This window comes from Ammospiza caudacuta, chromosome 18 (assembly GCF_027887145.1).
Source record: "Ammospiza caudacuta isolate bAmmCau1 chromosome 18, bAmmCau1.pri, whole genome shotgun sequence".
Lineage (NCBI taxonomy): Eukaryota > Metazoa > Chordata > Aves > Passeriformes > Passerellidae > Ammospiza > Ammospiza caudacuta.
In genome coordinates this window covers 6,409,179-6,431,043 of record NC_080610.1, presented here as the reverse complement: position 1 = coordinate 6,431,043, position 21,865 = coordinate 6,409,179, and the positions used below count along the sequence as shown (strand labels likewise).

Here is a 21,865-nt window from a genome sequence, read left to right as displayed (position 1 = left end):
ATATTGTGATTTTCTCGTTTCTTGTAACTGCCGGGGCTAAGAGAAGAACAGGCTTTTAAAATTATTCCTGTTTCATGAGAGGTGCAAAAAGTTGAATTTTCCTTGGGAATTGGGTGCTAGAAGTGGCCTCGTGTGTCAGCGGTGTTCTCCTGCTCCAAACCGGAGCGGGGTGAACGCTTTCCCTTCCCTGGGAGCAAAGTTGGGACTTTCAACCCCCCGGGCCGCAGCGATTCGGGAGGAATTGGAGGTGGCCAAGCCTCTGGAGGTTGTGGGGTTCGAGGTGGGGGCTCCAGAGCCGTTTGTGCCACTCGCTGCTCGTTCCGCAGCCCCTCGGGTGCTGCCAGGCAGCCCTAAAAACGCGCTGTTTACCTTTTCCAAAAAGATGCATTCAATAATACCGCCTCCCCCTTCCCCTCCCTCCCCACACCCCCCCCGAGCCCCCCCCAAATCCTATCATCCCTTGCGGGCTGCGATAATAAATAAAAGTCTTTATTTCTCCCTCTCCCAAAGTTAAAGGGCCTTGTGAGTGTTAAAGTGAGTGTTGGGATGGTCGGGGCAGCCCCGGCCGGCGCTGCTCTCGCTCGGAGCCACCCCGCCCGATCAAAATCTATCCTTTATTAAACGTCAGCATTGACTTGTGCGTCTCTTATCTCTGCTCTCTCCCGACGTGTGCCTGCAGTGGGGGATTCGGCGAAGGAAGCTCGTAACATGGCGGATAGCGAGGAAGGCTTCGGGCTGCCCAGCACGCCGGCCGATGCGGAGGCCAAGGAGCTGCAGGCCGAGGGCAAGCAGGACACGCAGCTGGGCAACAGCAGCAAGTCACCCACCTCACCCCAGGCAGCCTTCACCCAGCAGGTAAGCGCCCATGCTGCTCCCCTTGCACCCCATCCCTGTTCTATTCGCTCATTGCCCCCTCTCCACCCCATCCCTGTTCCGTTCGGTCATTGCCCCTTTTCCACCCCGTCCCCGTTCCATTCGCTCATTGCCGCTTTTCCACCCCATCCCTGTATCATTCGCTGGTTTCCCCCTTTTCCACCCCATCACTGTTCTATTCGCTCTTTTCCCCCTTTTCCCCCATCCCTGTTCCATTCTCTCATTGCCCCTTTCCCCCCCATCCCTGTTCCATTCTCTCATTGCCCCTTTTCCCCCCATCCCTGTTCCATTCACTGTTTGCCCCCTTTTCCACCCCATTCCTGTTCCATTCGCTCATTGCCCCTTTTCCCCCCATCCCTGTTCCATTCCCCCTTTTCCCCGCCGTTTGCCTCCTTCCCAGCCGGGGGTTGGGGGAATTTAGGCCCCACGCGTGGGTAAAGCCTCGCCTGGCCGTGGGCTCACCCTCCTGCCGAGTTGTTTGAGGTCGTTCTCCAGCTCCAAAGCTGCGGGGATGCACCCGGGAGAATTTTGGGAGTGTGGAGAAGCAGGAGGGGAGCAGGACCCCAAAACACAGCGAGGGGAGCCCGGCCTGCAGCGGCACCCCTACACCCACCAGTGTCCGTGCCCGGGTGGGCAAATGCACGGGCGAGCACACACAGGGCGGAGATACCTTTATATTTATATATAAATGTGTATATTTTGTACATACCCACATCTGCGCCCCTCGGACTCCCTGGCGGGCACAGCGGGCACTCAGCGCAGGCTGAGCCACGCGTGGGCACCCCCAGAGCGACACTTGGGGGGTCCCTGGTGCCCTCCCTCAGCCCTGGCCCCCCTGGCGCTGTGGGGGCTCCGTGCTCCGAGCCAGCCCTCGGCTTCTCCCCGCAATGGGAGCTCTCGGTGCTGGGATGAGAGGGGAGAAATGCGGGGAAAGGAGATTTTCACCGCGGTCCCTGCTGTGGGGTTCCCCGGCAGCACCCCCGATGGACCCCGCTGCCCACGGGTGCACAGAAGGCTCGGCAGGGCCAGGGTGGGCACCGGGGGTGTTTGGAAAGAGATCCCCGAGGTCTGAGGGGCTTTTTTAGTGATGGGGATGGGGAGCAGTCCTTGGTTCGGCCGCGGGTGTCCCCTGTGCCTCCCAACCCGGCTGCAGGGATGTGCTGTCCCCATGATGGCATCGAGACAATCAGGGCCCGAGAGGAGCAGGGCGACAGCCACGCCGCTCTGGCCTGTAAATCACTCGTGGGACGGTGTCAGTCTCCTCCGCTTGGCTCTGGGAGCAGCCGGGCGAGGATTTCTCCGGGAGGATGCGGTGGGAGCCGGCTAAGGGGCGCTCTGCCCGCAGGACCCCGCTCCAGGCCTGCCCTGAGCGGCATCCCGGGGATCCGGCCTGCAAATCCCTCCGGCCCGCAAACCCTCCGTCTTTCAAACCCCTCCGGCCCGCAAACCCTCCGTCTTTCAAACCCCTCCGGCCTGCAAACCCTGCGGCCGGCTCTGGGCAGGGTTAGCCCGGGAGTGCCCCGAGCTCGGCCCGCAGAGCCCGGCCCTTCCCTGCCAGCTCCCGGCTGGGCCGTGCGGGGCCGTGCAGAGCCCGGCTGCCCTCGGGGCTGTCCCTGCTCCCCTCGGGGTTGTCCCCGCTTCTCTCGGGGCTGTGCCCGCTGCTCTCCGAGCTGTCTCCGCTGCCCTCAGGGCTGTCCCGGCTCCCCTCGGGTTTGTCCCCATGGCTCTCGGGGTTGTCCCTGCTCCACTCGGGGCTGTCCCTGCTCCCCTCGGGGCTGTCCCCGCTGCCCTCGGGCTGACGCTCTGTGCCTCCCCGCTCCGCAGGGCATGGAGGGCATCAAGGTGTTTTTGCACGAACGCGAGTTGTGGCTGAAGTTCCACGAGGTGGGCACGGAGATGATCATAACCAAGGCCGGCAGGTAAGAGCAGGGGGACTCCGCGGTGCCCTCGGTGTTTGCGGGGACGGGCAGGGGGACAACCCCGCCTGGAAGGGGACACCGGGCACCTCCCTGGCCCGGGGACAGTCACACCTCTGGTGTCCGCGTGTGTGTGTGTGCCACTGGCCGGCCGTGCAGAGCCCTCCCTGCCTGCAGAGAGGCGGCAGAAATTGTTTCTTCTGGCTTCTTTCTCAACCAGAACAGTTGGGTCATTAATTCCGACTTCAGGCCTTTGGAAACTTTCCAGGCGAACGCGAGTTGCAACCACTTGGCCAAAAACAAACTTTGTTTAGAGCAGCTCGCTGGGCCATTATTATTACTATTACTATTGGTGCAATTTGGCTCTTCTGCTTGCCCCCCCAAAGTTTCATGCCGTTTTACGGAGTTTTTTATTTATTTCTGCTCACTCTGGAGCGAATATTCCCATCTCAGCCACTTCACCCCTTTTAAAAGTCGAGGCGGTCTTAAGCTACTGTTTATAGAGACATAAAAAAGCTGTTTAGATGCAGAGATAGATGCGTCCGCAAATAAATATCATGTGGGTGTGTTTCTGTGCGGGTGTTTATCTGCGTGGGTGTGCGGCAAAATATGCAGCCTTGCAAATCCAACTTTATTGGGGTTTAATCGATTCCATGACCGGCCCTGTAAACCTGATCCGCAGATATTTATATGCGGACGAGGGTATTTTTGAGGGGATTTAACATTATCCTGGATATTAACGTGGTGGAGGGTTGTTAAATTGAAGAGTGGCCAGCGAGACGCAGTAAAAAAGTCTCTCCAGTCCTATCAACAAATTGGGGGCAGCCCGAGGGAGGATTTTTCGTTGTGATTTTCAATTAGAATTCTTGGAGGTAAAGGGAAAAAGGCTCCACGTGTAGGAATAGTTTCAGATTGTACGGACGCAATCAACAGGGCAGAATCAAACTTTCGTTTTGCTCTGTCAGCTGGTATTTGTTGTATTTGCCTGAAGAGGGAGGGGGAAAATAAATATCGAGCTGGTTGGATAAAGTTTTAGCGAATAGATCTCGCCTTCCCCTTGAACCTCGCTGCTGCGAAAATGGATTTGAGAGGGGTTTGTGGCCAAGGGGACATGGGATGGAGTCGGTGCTGGGATGTCCCGATAAAAACCCCGGTTCACAGGGACAAAAAAAAATAAAAAATTCCAACTCCGAAGGGAGACAGAAACCACCTTGCAGAAATTTCAAACAAAAATCTCTGTGGACAGAGATCTCATCTGGAGGGCAATAAAAGAGACATTTACAGGCAGGGCTCGAGGGGAGATGCGGGCTCGGTTTCCTTATTTACATCCTTGCCCGTGGTTCTCGTTCAAGTCCCTGCTCCCGCTGCTCAGGTGTTTTCCATGGAGTTACAGATTAATCTCCAGCTGGAATTTGGTTTCTCCTCCCTTAAAAAGTTTAAGTTCAACACTCGCTTCCTTCGTTGGGCGCTTTTCGCCCTCCCTACAACTTTTTAGAGCCGAATTAAAGCCCAGCCCAGGTGCCCCACAGCAGCGATACGATCCGAGCCTGGAGAAGAGCGAGGTATTTTTAGAGGTGTGGGACTTTTCTCTTTTTTTTGTTGTTTATGCGTGTTTTAAGTCCAGGGCTCCATTTTCATCTGCTTTATTTTTAAATATTTGGAAAGCTCGAACTAAAATAACAGCAGTGGTTTAAGTGCCTGCCTTGCAGTAATGGAAAATATTTCGAAAAGCCCCTGCCTTGTGTGTATCCGAGGGTTTCCAAGGATTTGTCAGGTGTGTTTGCTGCTGTCTCGGGGTGATCGCAGTGCTGTTCACGGATTTTCTCTTCCACCTGAGTGCGTGCAGGTTTTTTGCTCGTTATCTGTCCCTAGAACCTCGAGGTGTTCATATTAATGTATTTTAAAATATTTATATTTCTATATATGTAATATATGAGAACATATTTCTATAAACATATACATTTATAGAAAGATATATAAATATAATTTTTATAGGAGTATCTATATTGTAACTTTTATTTTAAAACTTTTTTTTGGCAAATTTCCTCTCCTGTTCCAGCGGTTTATGGAGGGAGGGAAGTAACTTGCTTCCAAAAGTTCTCACGCTCAGATTTGTTAAAAAAACCCCAGAGATTCAAAACTTTAGTGAAAGAAATAATTAGTAAAAATACGAATAGATTAACAGATACACGAGGAGGTGAATAAACAAACACGCCAGCCTCGAAATTCCGATTTTGGTTTGATAAATCACCCGGTTTGCCTGGATGGGACCCAGCACCACCCAAACCTGTCCCAAATGCCTTCCCAGGGGAAGATCCATCTGGGAACGGGGTTTAACCCTTTTGTTAAATGGTAAATGTTCCCTCCAATGTCTCCTCCTCGCACACACACGAAACCACCCTGGCAAACTTTGTTTTTTTACTTATATTTATTTATTTATTTCTTCAACAGGCGAATGTTCCCCAGCTACAAAGTGAAGGTCACTGGACTCAATCCAAAGACCAAGTACATCCTGCTGATGGATATTGTACCGGCGGATGACCACAGATACAAATTCGCGGATAACAAATGGTAGGCACGCCTGGGGGGACAGGGACGAGATCTCTGGGGCTGCCCGAGGTGGGAGAAATCCTTCAATCAGCGGCTCGTCCTCCTTTTTCCGTGCAAAATGTTGGGCTGCAGGATCCTCACTTGGGCATAGTAGGGTGTTACCACAGCCCCTGGGACAAAAATGCATCCAAAAAAAGGGGAAAACAGCAGGAATTCTGTCGCAGTTAACGAATCCTGTTTGACGATGAAATTATTTGCTATTGTGGAGCTGATGGTTTAATTATATGAAGGAAGGGAATATCGCCGGGCAGGAAAACCTTTAAGGATTGATTCTTTGCTCCTGGCCGTAATTAGGGAAAGGGGGAAGGATGGGGTTAAACGGGCGAGCGGCGAGAGCCATCTCCGACGGGAAAGGTGCCAAAGAGCTCAGTAATTCCCCGAGCCAGCCGTGCTGGAAATGCCTTTTCTCCTTCTCCCCGGCACGGGGTACCTGGGGGCGAGGGGACCGAGGGGCAGCAGCAACCCACGGGAGGAACCCCAGGAAGGGATGGATGGGGGAACAGGAACCCACGGGAGGGCATGGACGGGAGCAGGACCCCCAAAAGGGGATGGCCGGGAGTAGGAACCCCAAGAGGGGACTGAAGGGAGCAGGAGCCCCAGGAAGGGACAGATGGGGAGTAGGAGCCCCAAGAGAGGATGGCCGGGGAGCAGGAGCCCCAGGAAGGGAAACAGGGGGAGCAGGAACTCCAGAAAGGGAGAGAGGGGGAGCAGGAGCCCCCAGGAGGGGACGGATGGGGAGCAAGAGCCCCAAGAGGGGACAGATGGGGAGCAGGAGCCCACGGGAGGGGATGGATGGGAATAGGAACCCCAAGAGGGGACGGACGGGGAGCAGGAGCCCCAAAAGGGGATGCAGAGGAGCAGGAGCCCACGGGAGGGGATGGATGGGAATAGGAACCACAAGAAGGGACGGACGGGGAGCAGGAGCCCCAGGAGAGGATGGCCGGGAGCCGGAGCCCTAGGAAGGGACAGACGCCCCAAGAGGGGATGGATGGGGGAGCAGGAACGCCAGGAAGGGACGGACGGGCAGCAGGAGCCCTAAGAGGGGACGGACGGGGAGCAGGAGCCCACGGGAGGGGATGGATGGGAATAGGAACCCCAAGAGGGGACGGACGGGGAGCAGGAGCCCCAGGAGGGGATGGCCGCGAACAGGAGCCCCAAAAGGGGACTGAAGGGAGCAGGAGCCCACGGGAGGGGACAGACGGGAGTAGGAGCCCCAGGAAAGGATGGCCGGGGAGCAGGAGCCCACGGGAGGGGACAGACGGGAACAGGAAGGTACTGAAGGGGGCAGGAGCCCACGGGCCGTCCCCAGGAGGCCGCAGCCCAGCCCCGTGTCCCCCGCAGGTCGGTGACAGGCAAGGCAGAGCCGGCCATGCCCGGCAGGCTGTACGTGCACCCCGACTCCCCCGCCACCGGAGCGCACTGGATGAGGCAGCTGGTTTCCTTCCAGAAGCTCAAACTCACCAACAACCACCTGGATCCCTTCGGACATGTAAGTGCCGGGGCTGGGACAAGGGCACCGTGCTGTCCCGTGCCAGTGTCACCCACCCTCAAACCCAGGCTGCTGGGGGGTTATTCACCCCTGGGAGAGCGGGGTGAACCCCCCTGAGGACCCCCCCAGAAATAAACCTCAAATTTCGTGGGAATTGATGGCAGACCCCCGGGGCCTGGAGTTGGCGAGTGGGTGAAACTCTCCCGGCTTCACTGAGAATTTGGTCACTCGGATTTTAATCGCATGGGGAGTCCCCAATCGTTAAAATCCGCCCGGGAATTTGCCTAACAGGTAAAATCAATCAGGCATAATTAGCGGAGGAAATAGGACCTAAAACGATGTGGATCCTCGATCAGGAAGTAAAAAAAAAAAAAAAAAAAAAAAAAAAAGAAAGGAAAAAGGAAAAGTAACAATAATTAAGGACAGTTAGAGAAATTGAAGTCCCGCTAGAACTTCTTGGGCATTAAAAAAGTCTTTGTGAGACTCGTGGGGCCGTGAAAATTTGTGTGAATTCTGCAGCCAGGAACAGCCCTCCTTCGAAGGTCTCCAAAGATGCGAGTTCCTCTGAGCAAATATATATGAATAAAATATATATATATATGTGTATATATATATAAAATATATAATTGAACGAATATGTGACTCCAGACCCCGCCAGCCCTTTCCAAGAGCAGATTTTTCTCCAGTCTCGTTTCAACACTTCAGTTTCATTTTTTCCAAGCTGTTTTTTTTTTTTTCTTCTTCTTCGCTTTTTAATGATAAATTTTGTGCTATTAAATCCTCGCCCACGTGGTCGCCAAGAAGTGAGAGGGCTTTAGGGGAGAGAGGAGCCAGCAGAGTCCCGAGCCCACCCCAAAGCTGAGCATCATTTACAAGCGCTACTTTGCACCTCCATTTGCGGGGCTTGATTTCCTTGTTCTTTTTATAATTCGAATTTTTCTTTTTATAATTCAAATTTCATTTTCATTCTAATGGAGCTGCTGCAGAAGGGGTTTGCAGGGGCTGCTGCCCAGGGATCAGGAATTTTCCTGCGGGAACAGGGAGGGAAGCAGCGCAGCCAGGGGAACCCATCCCAGCCCCGGGGTGCTTTTGGGGATCCGGGGGGGGATCCGGCCCCGGGGGGAAGGGGCCAGGCATCCCCGCTGGGAACAGGCGGCTCTGGGGAAAAAGTCCCTCCAAACAAACCCAAGACGCTGAAGGGACAATAAGGGACTTCAGAGGAGGAGCTGCGCCAGGAGCCTCTCAATTAGAGTCGCTGTAATGAAATTAAAAACCATTAGATCGTTCACCGTTGATGTCTACGACTTTCCTGGATGTCAAAGCAATTTGCTTAAACCCCCGGGACGGGGGAGGCGGCGGCGGGACGCGCTGCGTCTCGCTGTCGCCAGGGTCCGGCAGTCATTATCGGGCCCGAGCGGCCCCCCGCCGGCCCCCATCCTCCCCCGGGATTAACCCGGTACCGAGCAGGGCCCGCTCTTTATCTGGAACTCCCCGCAGCCCCTCCCGGCCCCGCCACCGTCCTGTGCGGGAGAGATGGCCCTAAATCCCCAAATCCCCCCAGCTCTCCTCCTTCGCCCTTTCTGCGCTCTTTACCCTCCCTGAGATGGGATGGGGGTGCTGAGATGCCCGCATTGCCCCCAGTGCGTGTTGGGGGAGCAGCTTTGGTCCCTCAGGGGTTTGTGTGGGGGCAGCAGGTGAGGAAGCACCTTTGACAGCACCTCCCGGCCCTACTGGGCTCCCGGGCGTGCCTACCATTTATTACTCGCGAATTTTCTCCTCGAGAAAATCTCCCGAGTTTCTGGGGAGATCCGTGCCCCTACCCAGCACCTCCATCTGCCCTTCGAAGGGGCTCCTGAAAAGGGCCAACATTTTGGGGAAGGGGCTCCTGAAAAGAGCAAACATTCTGGGGAAGGGGCTGTGGGTTCCTGTTGGTGTGTGTCCTTCTCCTCCTGCCCTGCGCCGTGCTGTGCCCCCTCCATTCCCACGGGATGTCCTCTCCTTCTCCCCCTGCCCAGATCATCCTGAACTCCATGCACAAGTACCAGCCCCGGCTCCACATCGTGAAAGCGGACGAGAACAACGGCTTCGGCTCCAAGAACACCGCCTTCTGCACCCACGTCTTCCCGGAGACCGCCTTCATCGCCGTCACCTCCTACCAAAACCACAAGGTGAGGGGCTGGGCCGGCCCCCGCCCCGCAAACCGCATCCCGCTCTTCCCTCTTCCCGAGACACTCAGCCCCTCTTCCCTCCCTGCTTCTTCTTTCACCCCTTCTTTTTCATTCTCCTTTTTCTTTTCTTCCTTCCTTCTCTTTTTTCTTTCCTTTCCTCTCCTTTCCCCCTCCTTTCCCCTCTCCTTTCCCCTTCTCCACTTCCTTTCCCCCTTCCTTTTCTTCTCCTTGTCCCCTTGTCCTTTCTTTTCCTACTCTCTCCTCCCTGTCCTTTTCCTTTCCTTCTTTCTTTCTTTTCCCCTTTCTTTCCTCTCCTTGTCTCCTTGTCCTTTCTCCTTTTCCTGTCCTTCTTTTTCCTCTCCTTATCCCCTTCTTTTCCCTCTCCTTTCCCCTTCTCCACTTCCTTTCCCCCTTCCTTTTCTTCTCCTTGTCCCCTTGTCCTTTCTTTTCCTACTCTCTCCTCCCTGTCCTTTTCCTTTCCTTCTTTCTTTCTTTCTCTTCCCCTTTCTTTCCTCTCCTTGTCTCCTTGTCCTTTCTCCTTTTCCTGTCCTCCTTTTTCCTCTCCTTTTCTCCTTGTCTTTTCTCCTTTTCCTTTCCTTCTTTTTCCTCTCCTTGTCCCCTTCTTTTTCCTCTCCTTGTCCCCTTGTCCTTTCTCCTTTTCCTTTCCTTCCTTCTTCTTTCCCTTTCTCTCCTTGTCCCCTTCTTTTTCCTCTCCTTGTCCCCTTGTCTTTTCTCCTTTTCCTTTCCTTCTTTTTCCTCTCTTTCTCCCCTTGTCCTTTCTCCTTTTCCTTTCCTTCCTCCTTTCTCTTCCCCTTTCTTTCCTCTCCTTGTCTCCTTCTTCTGCCCCCCATGCCTTTCCTCCTTTTCCTTTCCTTTCTTGTTTCTTTCCCTTTCTTTCCTTGTCCCCTTTTTTTCCCTCTCCTCTCCTTGTCCTTTCCTCTCCCTCTCCCATTTTCCTCCTCCCTTCCTCTTTCCCCTCTCCCATCCCATCCCATCCCCTCTGTTATTCCTGGCCGCGCAAAGCATCCAAAGCCAGGCTCGGGGCGAGCCGGGGAGGGGGGAATGAGCTCACCAGGATGCTTTGCTCACACGGAGACATCCAACCGAGGAAGTTTGGTTTATCTTCCCCCCTCGCCGTGGGTCAAAGGCTCCTAATCTGGAGGAGGGAGCCGGGCGCTGATAACCCGGCTGCCCACGGGGGCTGCGGGCTCGGCAGCCGGGAGGCCCGGCCAGGAAAGGGAGGCTCAGCCCCGGGATCAGCAAACAAAGCACGAGAATAACGGGATGGGTTCGTCTTGTGCTGGCTTGGGTGGAATAAGGGTTTTCTTGGTGCTGTCGCTGCCCCTCTGTGAGGAGCCCGCTGCTTCCCCACCCAGCAGGGAGGAGGAGGAGGAAGAAGGCTGAGTGAAGGCAGGGTGGTTCTCCACAGATGAATCTTTCACCAACTGTCCCTTGCCACAGCCCCATGAAAACTCAATTTCTCTCAGCAAAACAGCAAATTCCTCTCCCAATCACATGAAAAGCATTTACTACAAACTTGTATTACAGGCAGGTAGAATGGCTCTTTTGTACCCCATAGAATAATTGTTTCTCAAACAGAGAAAAGTCATTTAGCACCCCAAAGAAATCCTGGATGCTTTCCTGGAAATGCAGGTTCCTAAAGCTGTGTGAAATGATTGCATTTCCTCCATTCATCAGCTGACCAGCAAGCTGGGCTGGAGAAGAAAGTGTGTTCCACCATAACCAGGGAGAAAGGAAAATACTTCCCTGCCCTTTAAAATAAGAGCTGCTGGCACGGCTGGGACAAGCAAACCCAATCCAAATTGAGTCTTTGCCAAATTATGCCTTAAATTATAACTCCACTGTGGATGCTATAAAATCAAGTTTAACTTCTGCTTGATGGATTTGCAGAAAGAATATAATATTAATAGAAGTGGGAGTTAATAAAACAGGACACACTGCCTGCTTTAAAGGCATTTCCCGAGCAGAAAACAGACGTGAATGGAGCTCCTCTCCTTTGAAGAAAAACGGGGCTGGTTTATAGGAAAAGAAATGATCATGCAAATAAAACTAAAGCAAAGCAGGAACATGTAAGTACAGTAGTTTGGGAAAACTGCCATACTAGGAGGAGCAGGAATATTTGATTGTAAATCAGCAACATCTGTTTGATAAGAAATGGCATCTGTGTATCTGACACAGGCAGGAATCCCCACAGACACACCAGGACACATTTTACACACCCCTGACACGTTTTACAGGCTCTGACATCCCTCTGCCCCCTGACACACACATTCCTCCCTGTGCTGCATGGAATCGGGGGGTGAACAGGGGAAGAGGGGCTGGAGCCCCAAGATAAAATCCCAATTGGGAAAGATAGAGCCATAAAAATAAACCAGGGGATGATCTTCCCTAAATGGCATCTCCCTGCAGGGAAGGGAATAAAAGCTGGAGCTCACCCCAGTGCAGACAGGGAATGATATTGGGGGTGATGCAAATGCCAAGGAGAAACATCTCCCAGCTGAGGTGGGTGAATTGGGGTTTCTTCCCCCAGCTGAAACCTGAGCTCAGCTTTCACAGCTGAGAGGTTGCTTGGAAAACCAGATTTTGCTCTTGTAACACAGGCTGCATTCCTCCTGCCATAAAGGATGGCAGTCCCCAACGTGTGGGGCATCTCCAGCTCTTGCTGATTTTTTTCCCACTTTTCTCTCTCACCTGTAGCTCATCCCTCATGCAATCTTTCCCATCCATCCCACCCAGGCTCTGACATATTTTAAACACCCATGTATTTTACACACACACATTCATCCCTCCATGGGGTTTAGGTTTCAAGAGCTCTGTTAGAGCTGAATTCTATTACAGAATGAATTGTGTGACTCACCCCAAAATGCATGTGAGTCCATGCTTACACAGCTTATAGAAATACCTGCCTGCTTCCAGATAGGTCAATTTATTTCAAGAACACAGCTGCAATCCCAATGTAGGGCTTGTGCTTATTTCCCCTGATATTTTAGACAGCCTGCAAAGATATTTAAGCACCCTGGGATCTCCCTCTCCTCAGCCCTACTCCCCAAAAAGAGGCTTAAGCTATGAAGAGAGTTTTGGTGAAGTTTTCAGGGTGGTTGTCAGCAGCTCCATTGGTCACCTCCCCCCTCTCTGCTACCCTTGAAAACACCCCAGAAATACTGAGGTGTTAAAAAAGGTCACATGCACATTTCATTTCCTTGCCATTTACACAATGGCTGCTTGCAATCAGGTTGATTCCCAAATATTAACTTTCCCTGCAGTTAAGCACCATTTTGCTGTAGCTTAAATCATTGTGTTACTGGCTCATATTTATTAGGTATGAGCTCTCTGCTTAGGACCAGGAAATGAACCTAATAGACAGAAATAATTAAGGTTCTCCCCTCACGAGGGTTCTTTCAAAAGCAAGAATTCACAACAATTATTCTCATTAATTTTTACAACCTACTTTCCCCCTTAGCTGGGCTTGGGCTTTATATTGGTTCCCCCCCTCAGGATATCCGGTTTTATGCTGATTTTTTTTTCCCCACCCTAAGTTATTTAACATTCTTGGTAGCCAAAATTCTTTTAAGGAAATGTTAGCCCTGGGTGGGATGTTCCAGGCCCCCAGAAATGCTGGGAGGAGCAGGGCAGGGCATGGCCAAAGACTGGATTCACTGCCAGGTATCTGGTGGGATTTCTGAATACAGAGGTTCATCCTTCCCTTAAAAAGGGGAGGAAAAAGGAGAAGGGAGGAAAGAAAAAGACCCAGTGCTAAAATCATGCTGGTGAGTCAGCTGGTGCCCCGCTCTGGGGTTCTGGAGAGCTGGTGTCCCCTCTGAGCATGTGGCTTCTTGTCACTGTCCTTGAGGGCTGGAGGTGAGCAGGTCCTTGGGTGTGCATGTTTCCTCCTGAGAGCTCCATTTTCCCTCTCTCAGGTTGCAGGTGCCACCTCCACCCCTTCTGCAGAGGCCACCAGTGTGGTGGCCAGGCTGGCATCTCATGGGGCTCCCCCGTGCAGCCCCCAGGCTCTCCCTGCCCTGCCTGGGGTCACTGTCCCTGTGCTTCTCCATCTGGCTGGCAAGAGGGGACAGCTCCTCTCCTTACCCAGGGCAGACTCCTCTCCAAAGAGGGGTCCCCCAAGTGCTGGGAGAGACAGAGCTCCCTGGGGCTAAGCAAGGTGACACCAAGGAGCTCCTCTTCATCACCAGCCCTGGTGGCTTCTGTGCAGCCCTGGGGCACCTGAGGATGGCAGGGAGCTGCTGCTCTCCCTGACCCTCTGTGGGGCTCTTCATGATCCTTACTGCTGTTCCAGGCCTTGGTGGGACAGTGCTTCCTTCCAGGGGTCTCATGTCCTTCACAACTCTGGGTGAACCAGTCTTGTCTCCTTCTGTCCCAGTCTTGTCTCCTTTTGTCCCCAGCCTTGTCCCCTTCTGTCCCCAGTCTTGTCCATGCTCCCTGCCAGCCCTGGGATGGGGTGCTCAGCCAGCCCTGAGCCCCTGGACTCTTTTGGTCCTCAAAGTAGCCCCTCTCTTCAAGCTTGGCCAAGACTCCCTCTGGATCTGGCATCCATCCTGCCTGCAGACTCCTCTCCTTCCTGCAGAACTCTGTGCCAGGTCTCTGTTCCTGTCCTTGTATCCCAGTTCAGGCAGCAGGCTCCTCAGTGAGCTCCTCTGTCTCACCCCAGCACCTCCCAGCAGCCTCCCAGTCCCTCCCATTTTCTTCACTGCTTTGGGTTCAGCATCTTCTCCCCTCTGCCAGCAACTCCCCCCTCCCTTCTCCTGGGGCTGAGTCCCAGCTCCCCATCCAGCTCCTCTGCCTGGCCCAGGTGTCCCTGGGCTCAGCAGCCACCTTGGCTCCATCTGTTTCTCTCCTTGGTTCCCACCTGGGCCATGTGAGAGCCTGGCAGAGAAATCTCTGTGCTCTGCAGCTCCTGTGGCTGCCAGCACTGCCAGCTCCAGGTCCCTCTGTGCCACCCTGAGCAGGACCATGGCCACCTGCAGGCCAGGGAGAACTGGATCCCATGGAGAGGGGAGCTCCATGAGTGCTCTGCACCTCTCAAGGGTAAGCACCTGCACCTCTTCATCACTAAATGGGGATTTTTTTCCCCCCTCCAATCAGTTTTAAGTTCTCCAAGTAGACCTGAGTGAGAACTCCGAAATTCAGGATCCATATTCCTTGCAGAGCATTCTTTTTCCAAAATGCCCAACCTTTCTTAGTTTCAGAAGAGCCCAAAAAGATCAGGGTGAAGTGTCTTCCCTTAGCTTAAGTGCTTAAAAAAAAAGAAGTTAATAGCAAAATATGTAAATAAAATTGAGTCCAGAGCATCTGGTGTGGAGCACATCACCCCTAACAAAGTTCTAACTTTGTTACAACTTCTAAACTGAGAAACAATTGAGAAAAATCTCATCATGGCAAGTTTTTGATAAAAAGTAATACAAAATGGTAGTTTTGATTTTGGCCATATTCATGAGCCCTTAGGCACAAATCCCATATAAATACATGCCTGTGGAAAAGGAAAAAGAAGTAAAGCAGAGAGACCTAACTCCGTGCAAAGCTAAATTTTGCCATGCTGGAGCTGAGGATGCTGGTGGGAAGGTCTCAGCAGAAGAGCTTTGTGGCCAATTAGCCCAGAGAAAGGAGTGCAGGGGAGCAGCCCAGGGATTCCTTTGGGATTCCCAATTCCACTGGGAACTGTCACTTCCCATTAAAGTGAGGATGAGCCCATAGGTCAGACAAGCCCTGGAAAGTGGAAATCTGGGAGGCTTCACCCTGCAAAGCTCTGCTCTCTGCAAGGGTCTGTGGCAGCTTCAGAACCAGGGAAACTTTGCTGTCAGTAACAAATACCCAAACAAAGCCCTTCAGTTTTATTGAACCTGTGCTGTACAATTCAGCCCTGGGCACTCTGTCTTAATGACCTCTCAGGACGTTGTATTTTGTTTTATTTTTCATGAGGTAATTGTCATTTGACTTTCTGACAGCTTTTCTCCCCCCCTGCCCCCCCACCCCGTGAGTTATAGTCAATTAAACTCAGTTTTGCTGTGGCAAAGCTGATCCAGAAGAAGGTTATTTCCACCCCTGAGTTTGCTTTTCCACTTCTGGAATAGTTTGGAAGTCAGGTAAAAGAGTGGCCAAATGAAATATCTTCCACAGGTTGTTTGCTCAAGCGGGGATTCACCAACTTTTTCTCTGTTTTCTAGTTTGTTGTGTACAGTTTTGTTAAATCTGGCTTGGGCTCTCCTGGCTTTGTGGTGGTGGATGCCATGAGTTGTCACCTAGGGAAACTTTGTTCTGGGAGCTCCAATCCATCTGAATGACACCAAAGGTCTGAGACTGAATTCTAAATCTTTAGTCCCTGGTTTTTAGATGCCTTCAATCCAGCAGATCCTTAATTTTAAGGAGGCTGAAGTTGGCAGTGATTCTCTTGGGGCTTTTGGCCACCAGCATCAACACCTTTGCTTGTAAGTGTGTTCCTGGTGTGGGTTAGGGGATTTTTAAATCACCAGATTTGCAATATTGAGGTTCCATTTTGATATTTTCGCTGCTATTTTGTGGGTCATTAAAACCTTGAAGAATCAAATGGGGCATTCAACTGAGGGGTTTAAATGAGGGGCTGGAGCACTGCTGGCTCCTCCTGCAGTGACCAGAGTGCACTGGGGACCTGTGAAGGCACTGCCACCCACCCCAGAGCCCTCTGGCAGTCCCCATGTCCCTCCCTTGATTCCAGCAGGGAGCTGAGGCTCCCAGTGCAGGCGCCTTGGTTAAAATGCCTTCGGTCAGGTTGGGATGAATCCGGCCCTTTGTGCCTTTGTGTGCGGGTGCCAATCCTGTAAATCCTCACTCACTGAAGGACTTCACTTATGTGAGGAAATATTGCCATTGGGGTCGGCAAGGCAGGACAACTCCTACATTTACAGGGCTTCAAGAACATTCAAAATGTTGAATAATGCCTATTATTCATTTTAGAAGAGTCACCACCTTCAAACCGATAGGCAGCTGCTTTGCAAAATACACAGCTGGTTGTGTAATAATTCAGGGCTTTTAATTACAAAATACACCTCTGTTTTATTGCTAGAGAATGGCTCAACTGGCAAATTGACCCCAAAAGATTGTTTGTTTACCCTTCTCTTTGAAATCTGAAATGAGGGACAAAAAAAAAAAAAGTGCCAAAAGTGCCCAGGGCTTGTTTATGTGCTGAAGTATGGTCCTGATTTAATGGGAATGCCTGGGGAGATAAGTGTAAGTGTGGTGGGGGGCTCTGGGAGAAGTTTGGGGCTGAATGAGGCAAAAAATGGCAAATAAACAAGTGGCTCTTGGAAAAAAATATGCAAAAAGACAAGAAAAGAGCAAAATAATCTGGTTGTGCATACACCTGGCGAGGTTTGCTATTGACACTGGGCGAGCCAGATTTTCCTCTCTGGATTTTGGCAGGGAGGTGGGCCTGGTTGTTTGTGCTTGACTCTGTGAGCATGAACCTCTCTCTGTTCTCCCTGCCTTGATCCTGAGCCCTTTCCTTCCCCTTGGCCAGCTCTCAATGGGAAGGAAGGATGGGGTTTCCATAAAACATGGTCAGAGCATGAAGCTCCTCCAGTGCAAAATGAGGTTGTCTTTCTTCCTGGGCAAGGGTCTCTCCTGATTCCTTGCTGAGAGCTCAGACTGCCAGGCAGGGATGGAGAAAAGAGGGGGAAAAAAGGAAATTTCCCCTCTTCTGCCCTAATTTTGGGGCTTTGCAGCAATATCACACCTGGTCCAGGCTCAGCCCTCTTCTGCCAAGGCACCAAAGCATTTGCATGAGATTTGGCATGGCAGAGGGAGTTTTTACAAAATCCACAGGGCAGCTGAGGGTGTTGCTGGTCCACAATGAATATTGGCTTAAATGACGAGCCCTGCTCACCAAAACCCTCAGGAAAAGTAGTGCAGGAGGGATTGAACCTCTTGGAGCAGCACAGTCCTTGGGTAAGGGCATGGTCTGTCGAGAAGCTGCTTTAAATGTTAAATTTAGATGTTTTAAGAGGGCCAAAGTTGAGTTTGAAGGGACTAATCTGGCTAAAATTTAGACTCTCACTTAGTGAGCAAACTGGAAGTGATGGGGAGACAAAAGATCCTCCAGGGTTTCATGGTCGCAGGTGAAGTTGCCCTCAAAGTAATTTAGGTAATGAGTCCATGAATTGCTGTCAGCTGTGGGGCAGGATGGCAGATGCAGAGCATCTGGAGCACATTCAGCTGGTCTGAAACACCCAAAGGGTGAGATTCCCTGGGCTGGGAGAGAGGGTGTGGGGGTCTGAGAGGGGAGGTTTTGGTCTTGTCTGTGCATTGATGAGAAAATACTTGTTGGGATTTGTTCAGACCTAACTTCCATCCCTGGTCCTTGGAGCAGTGAAGCCCCTTCTGTCCCAACAACAAAATGAAACTCTCAGAAAGCAGATTTTCTCCAGAGAAAAATGTGTGTGAGCAGTCTCACATGTTAGTTATGGGACAAGGCTGGGAGAAGCGAGAGGCTGTTGACAGGAGATATTTTTGCTGTGGAGCATTCCAGGGAAAGGCCCATCTGGAGTGATCAGTGCCTGAGCTGAGGGATGACTGGAGTTCCTGCAAGCTGTATTTTCCATCCCATTCCACCTGGGTTTAATAACCTCTGTCCCCTCTGTCCCTGGCCATGACCCTGCTGCGTTTCCTCCCTTTCAGATCACCCAGCTGAAGATTGAGAACAACCCCTTCGCCAAAGGCTTCCGTGGCAGCGATGACATGGAGCTCCACAGAATGTCCAGGATGCAGAGGTAACGTGTGCCACCCTCATGGGGACCCTCACCAGAGCCACCTGGGCCTTGCTTGGCATGTCCCTGAGCCAGGACATGGTGCCTTGGCATCTGCATGGGTGCTCTACGTCAGGTTGTTGAAATATTCCCAGGACATGGGGCCAAAATCCTGGACCTTCTGCTCCCACCGTAATTGCTGGGTGGCAGAGGCAGGAGCTCACTTGTGGGATGCTGTCTTGGCCACGGGGACCTTGCATTTCTTTCAGACTTGTCCCCATCCAGAACACCCTTTAGTTTTGTACTAAACTCTCCTCTCTGAGGCTGCACGTGGACTTAGACCCATTAAAAACTTGGAGAAGCTCTGGCCACCAGTGTTCCTTTCTCCCAGGTGACAGTGCTTTAAAGACAAAACTCCCAGCCTTGTTTTGGGAGTAGGGTTTTTAAGCCTGCTCCAGCTGCCTCTGGAGGTGGTGCTGGAGAGTCCTGTGCTCTGTTGTTGCTGGCTTTGGAGGGGCTTTGGCAGGAGGGGAGTGTTTGCCTGTTCAATTCTGGATGTGCAGAGCAGCAGCAGAGGTGTGGTGGTTTCAGGTTGAAGAAGGGAAGGTTAGAAAATGTTGGGATCTCCAGGGCCAGGTGGCTGAGGAGGCCTTTCAGAATCTTGGGTTTGGCTGCAAGTACTTAAGCTGAAAAGCAAGCCTAAATCTTGTTTGAAAATCCTGTTTAATGTCCTTTTCTAAATGTCAGGCCCTGCTGGTAATTAACTTTGCGCTTTTCCCTTCACTTGGAACTTTCTCCATGTGTCAAGCTGCTTCCTGGTGCAAATGTTTTGCAGGAATGGTGCCATACCCACGATCCTAGCTAAGACAGATGGAGATTCTCAACAGAGCATTTTCCAGGAGGGGAGGAGCCACTCAGATCCTTTATCCTCTGGCTCCTGCTGGAGGGACCTGCTTTGGGACCTTGTGATGGGAGGGTTTTTCCCACTGCCCACCCAGGAGCCAGCTGTAGGTGGTCACTTCTACTTGTTGTAGTTGATGATGTGAGTGTGGCTCTCCATAGCCAGGAAAATTGTGCTGTCAGGCACCAAATAATTCCTGCAATCCTGCAAACACACCTGGAACCCACCCAAACTGGGCAAATGTCCTCCTGTGTACAAACATGTTCAGACTCAGCCCCAGAAAAGCCAAGATAGATGTATAAAAAAGGTATAGGCAGCACTTAATCTGCTCCATCCAAATAATCTCTGTGGGCTCCTGAATGTGCCCTGTGTTCCCTGCCTGCCCTTTCCAACAGATCCTGGCAGGATCTGTCAATATTTATTTATTTATGGTGGCACTACCCCTTGAAATAGCTCCCCCCACCCCGTGCCAGTCTCCCAGCTTCTACTGCAACTTGAGTGATGATGTGTTCTCCCCCCTGCCAATATTCTTTTTGCTGCCAAACCACCCTTTCATTACAGCCACTGGAAAGATTTGAAGGTTTGGATTCAAGGTTTTTTTTTTTTCTTTTTGGAGCAGGAGGGAGGAGGTGGAACAGGGAGGACTCTTAGGAAGGGCTCAGTGCCATGTGAAGAGCATGGCATCAAGCCACACTGAGCCCGTGCTAAAAATTGATTGGCATTTTTATGCAGGGGCTGCGGTCGCTGATGCAGGGAACAGAAACCCTTGGAATATATAAATACACCCACTCAGAGCTGGAAGGGTTAAAATCCTTGCCTTTACTGGATAATTTCTGATGTTCATTTTAATAACTTAGCAGAGGAATGGCTGTGTGCCTTTACAAAGGTGGCATTTTTTTTAAGGGAGGGCAGGATAAGATGATTATAGTAAAATAAAGACCCATTCAAGGTTGCAAATATGTGCCCACCTTTGTGGGTTTTTTATGTAGATATATGAATATATTCAAAATTATATATGAAAATACATAAAATTAGTTATATATATAAATAAATTGTAGCTATAAAAAATAGGTTGTGTCTATGAGATAAAGAACCATTCAGGATTGAGAATGTTGCAGAACTATGCCCTGCCTTTTGTGGATTTATATAGATTTAACATATAAATATATATTAAAATGTAATTAAATTTATATTTTATATATTTTAATATATAAATGTATGTTTATGATGTTGTTTCCCAATGATGGACCAGTCTATCCTGGTTTTAGGGAATGATGTCCATTTATGCCCTTGGAGAATATGGTGGGATGCATTTTTAGTGCTATTCCTTCATTATGAAAAAGTATCTGGAAAACCCCCACATTTTTTAACAGTTCAGAGCCTTTTGTACCAGAAACTGCTGACCTGACATTCATTCACCATGGCTTTGAGTCCATCCCTCTCCCTGGCTTTTTCCTTTCCAGGGCCTCCCATGTTGGTTTTTTCCTCTTATTTCCCAGAAAGATGATGATAAGTCTGTCCAGGTAGAACTTCATTCAGGAGTGGTGTGAATACTTTCAGGAGAGGATTTCACTAAAAAAGAGGAGCCACAAGCTCCAGAGAGATCCAAATTCCAGTGAATGTTCATTTTCCTCCCGCTGCCTTTCTTTCCTGGAGCACAAGAGGTGCCTTCAGCAGCCTCTTTGGTAGATTGGACCCTCTGGGAAGAGGAGGTTCTTCAAAGCTTTCAATTTTCTGAGCATGAAGTTGAGTTTTTTATTTTCTTGATTAGGGGAAAAAACCCAAAACATTTCAAAGGAAGGAAAATGCATAGAGGGATGTGAGTTTTACTGCATGTGTGGGTCTGGAGCACTGTGAGGGAGCAATTCTGGTCAACCCTGTAGCCAATTCTTGCTGCTCATCTGCAGCTCCCATTGTCTGTAGTGGTTCTTATGGGGGCTGAGGAGCTTCTGGTAGTCTGGTTATTTTGTAATTTAATTAATTTTGTAAATTAATGCAGTTCAACCCTTGAAGCTTCTGTTGGGAAGGCTTTTGAGGGGGGTGATGATGCCATGAAATGGTGGCTCTTGGCTCCTTGGATGGGTACTCTGAGCCCTTGAAAAGTGACAAAAAAATCCAGAATGCTGCACAGGACAGGGAAGAGTGACAGCACAGTCTGATGTCATGGCTGTGTTTTCTCTGTCAGGGATCACGAGCCAGTTTGCTGCCTCTGGCATTGATCCACAACAATCTTCTTGGCTCCAAAGGAATTATTCCAGAGATTCCCATGTGTCATTGAGAGCAGAAACAGGGCCAGGCACTGAGGACACAAAATCAGCTCCATGAGTCAGAGCCAGTGTGACAGAGATGACAGTGCATTTTGGGGTGCCAGCAGAAGAAATGGATGAGCTCTGCTGTTCCCTGGCATTCCAACATCCTGTTGGACTGGTGGGCATCAGGCTGAGTCAAGCATACCAGTTTTGGTCTGCTGGAAACCACCTCATTCTTCTTGTGTCCTCTCACTGCATCTTTAATCCACTTCCATTTCCCAGGTTCTGTCACTGAAATCTCCCAGGGGTCACCCTCTGTCAGTGTGAGATTTGGCATTATAACATCTGCTGGGGAGGGGAAGATTTCCTCCAGCACACATCCCCCAGGAAATATTCCTGATCCTGGTTGAAATGTGTTCTGCAGAATTTAACAGAATTCAGATGAAATCCAAAGGGAAGCTGGGCAGACCCCACTTATTCACAGCTTTTTTGAAGTGAGAAAGCCACTCAAGAAACACAGGGTAGCTGCAGTTTCTGCCACTGATCTTCCTCTGGGGATCTGAGCAGCAGGGTTTGATCAGCAGCAGCTCAGCCCAGCATGAAGGGATGAGGGGCTGCCTCTGGCCCACGTCCATTCTCCAGCTCCTCTTGTGTTCCTCTTACTCCAGCATCTTTTATGGAGAAATGTATCTTTTTATTTCTGCTAATGAGAGCTCTTGGTCTCCACCTGGTTCTTTCCACTGCTGGTTCTTGGGTTGGTTGCAGAGATGGCTTTGGGCTGCACTGCTCAGAGGAGTTGCTAACAGGCCACAGGATCACCATGGAATGATTTGGATTGGAGGGACCTTAAAGACCATCTCATCCCACCCCTGCCATGGCAGGGACACCTTCACCATCCCATGTGGC

General features: G+C 51.0%; 1 protein-coding gene across 1 annotated transcript in view; it reads left to right on the top strand.

Moving 5' to 3' along the window:
• The first annotated feature begins 679 nt into the window (after positions 1–679).
• TBX5 (T-box transcription factor 5) overlaps positions 680–21,865 on the top strand; it is a 36,208-nt gene continuing 15,022 nt past the window's right edge. The window contains exons 1-6 of the mRNA XM_058816845.1: positions 680–855; positions 2,698–2,792; positions 5,241–5,360; positions 6,741–6,888; positions 8,904–9,056; positions 17,742–17,833. Coding sequence (XP_058672828.1) covers positions 709–855; positions 2,698–2,792; positions 5,241–5,360; positions 6,741–6,888; positions 8,904–9,056; positions 17,742–17,833 — 755 coding nt within the window. The 5' untranslated portion in view covers positions 680–708. The remainder of the gene's footprint in view (positions 856–2,697; positions 2,793–5,240; positions 5,361–6,740; positions 6,889–8,903; positions 9,057–17,741; positions 17,834–21,865) is intronic.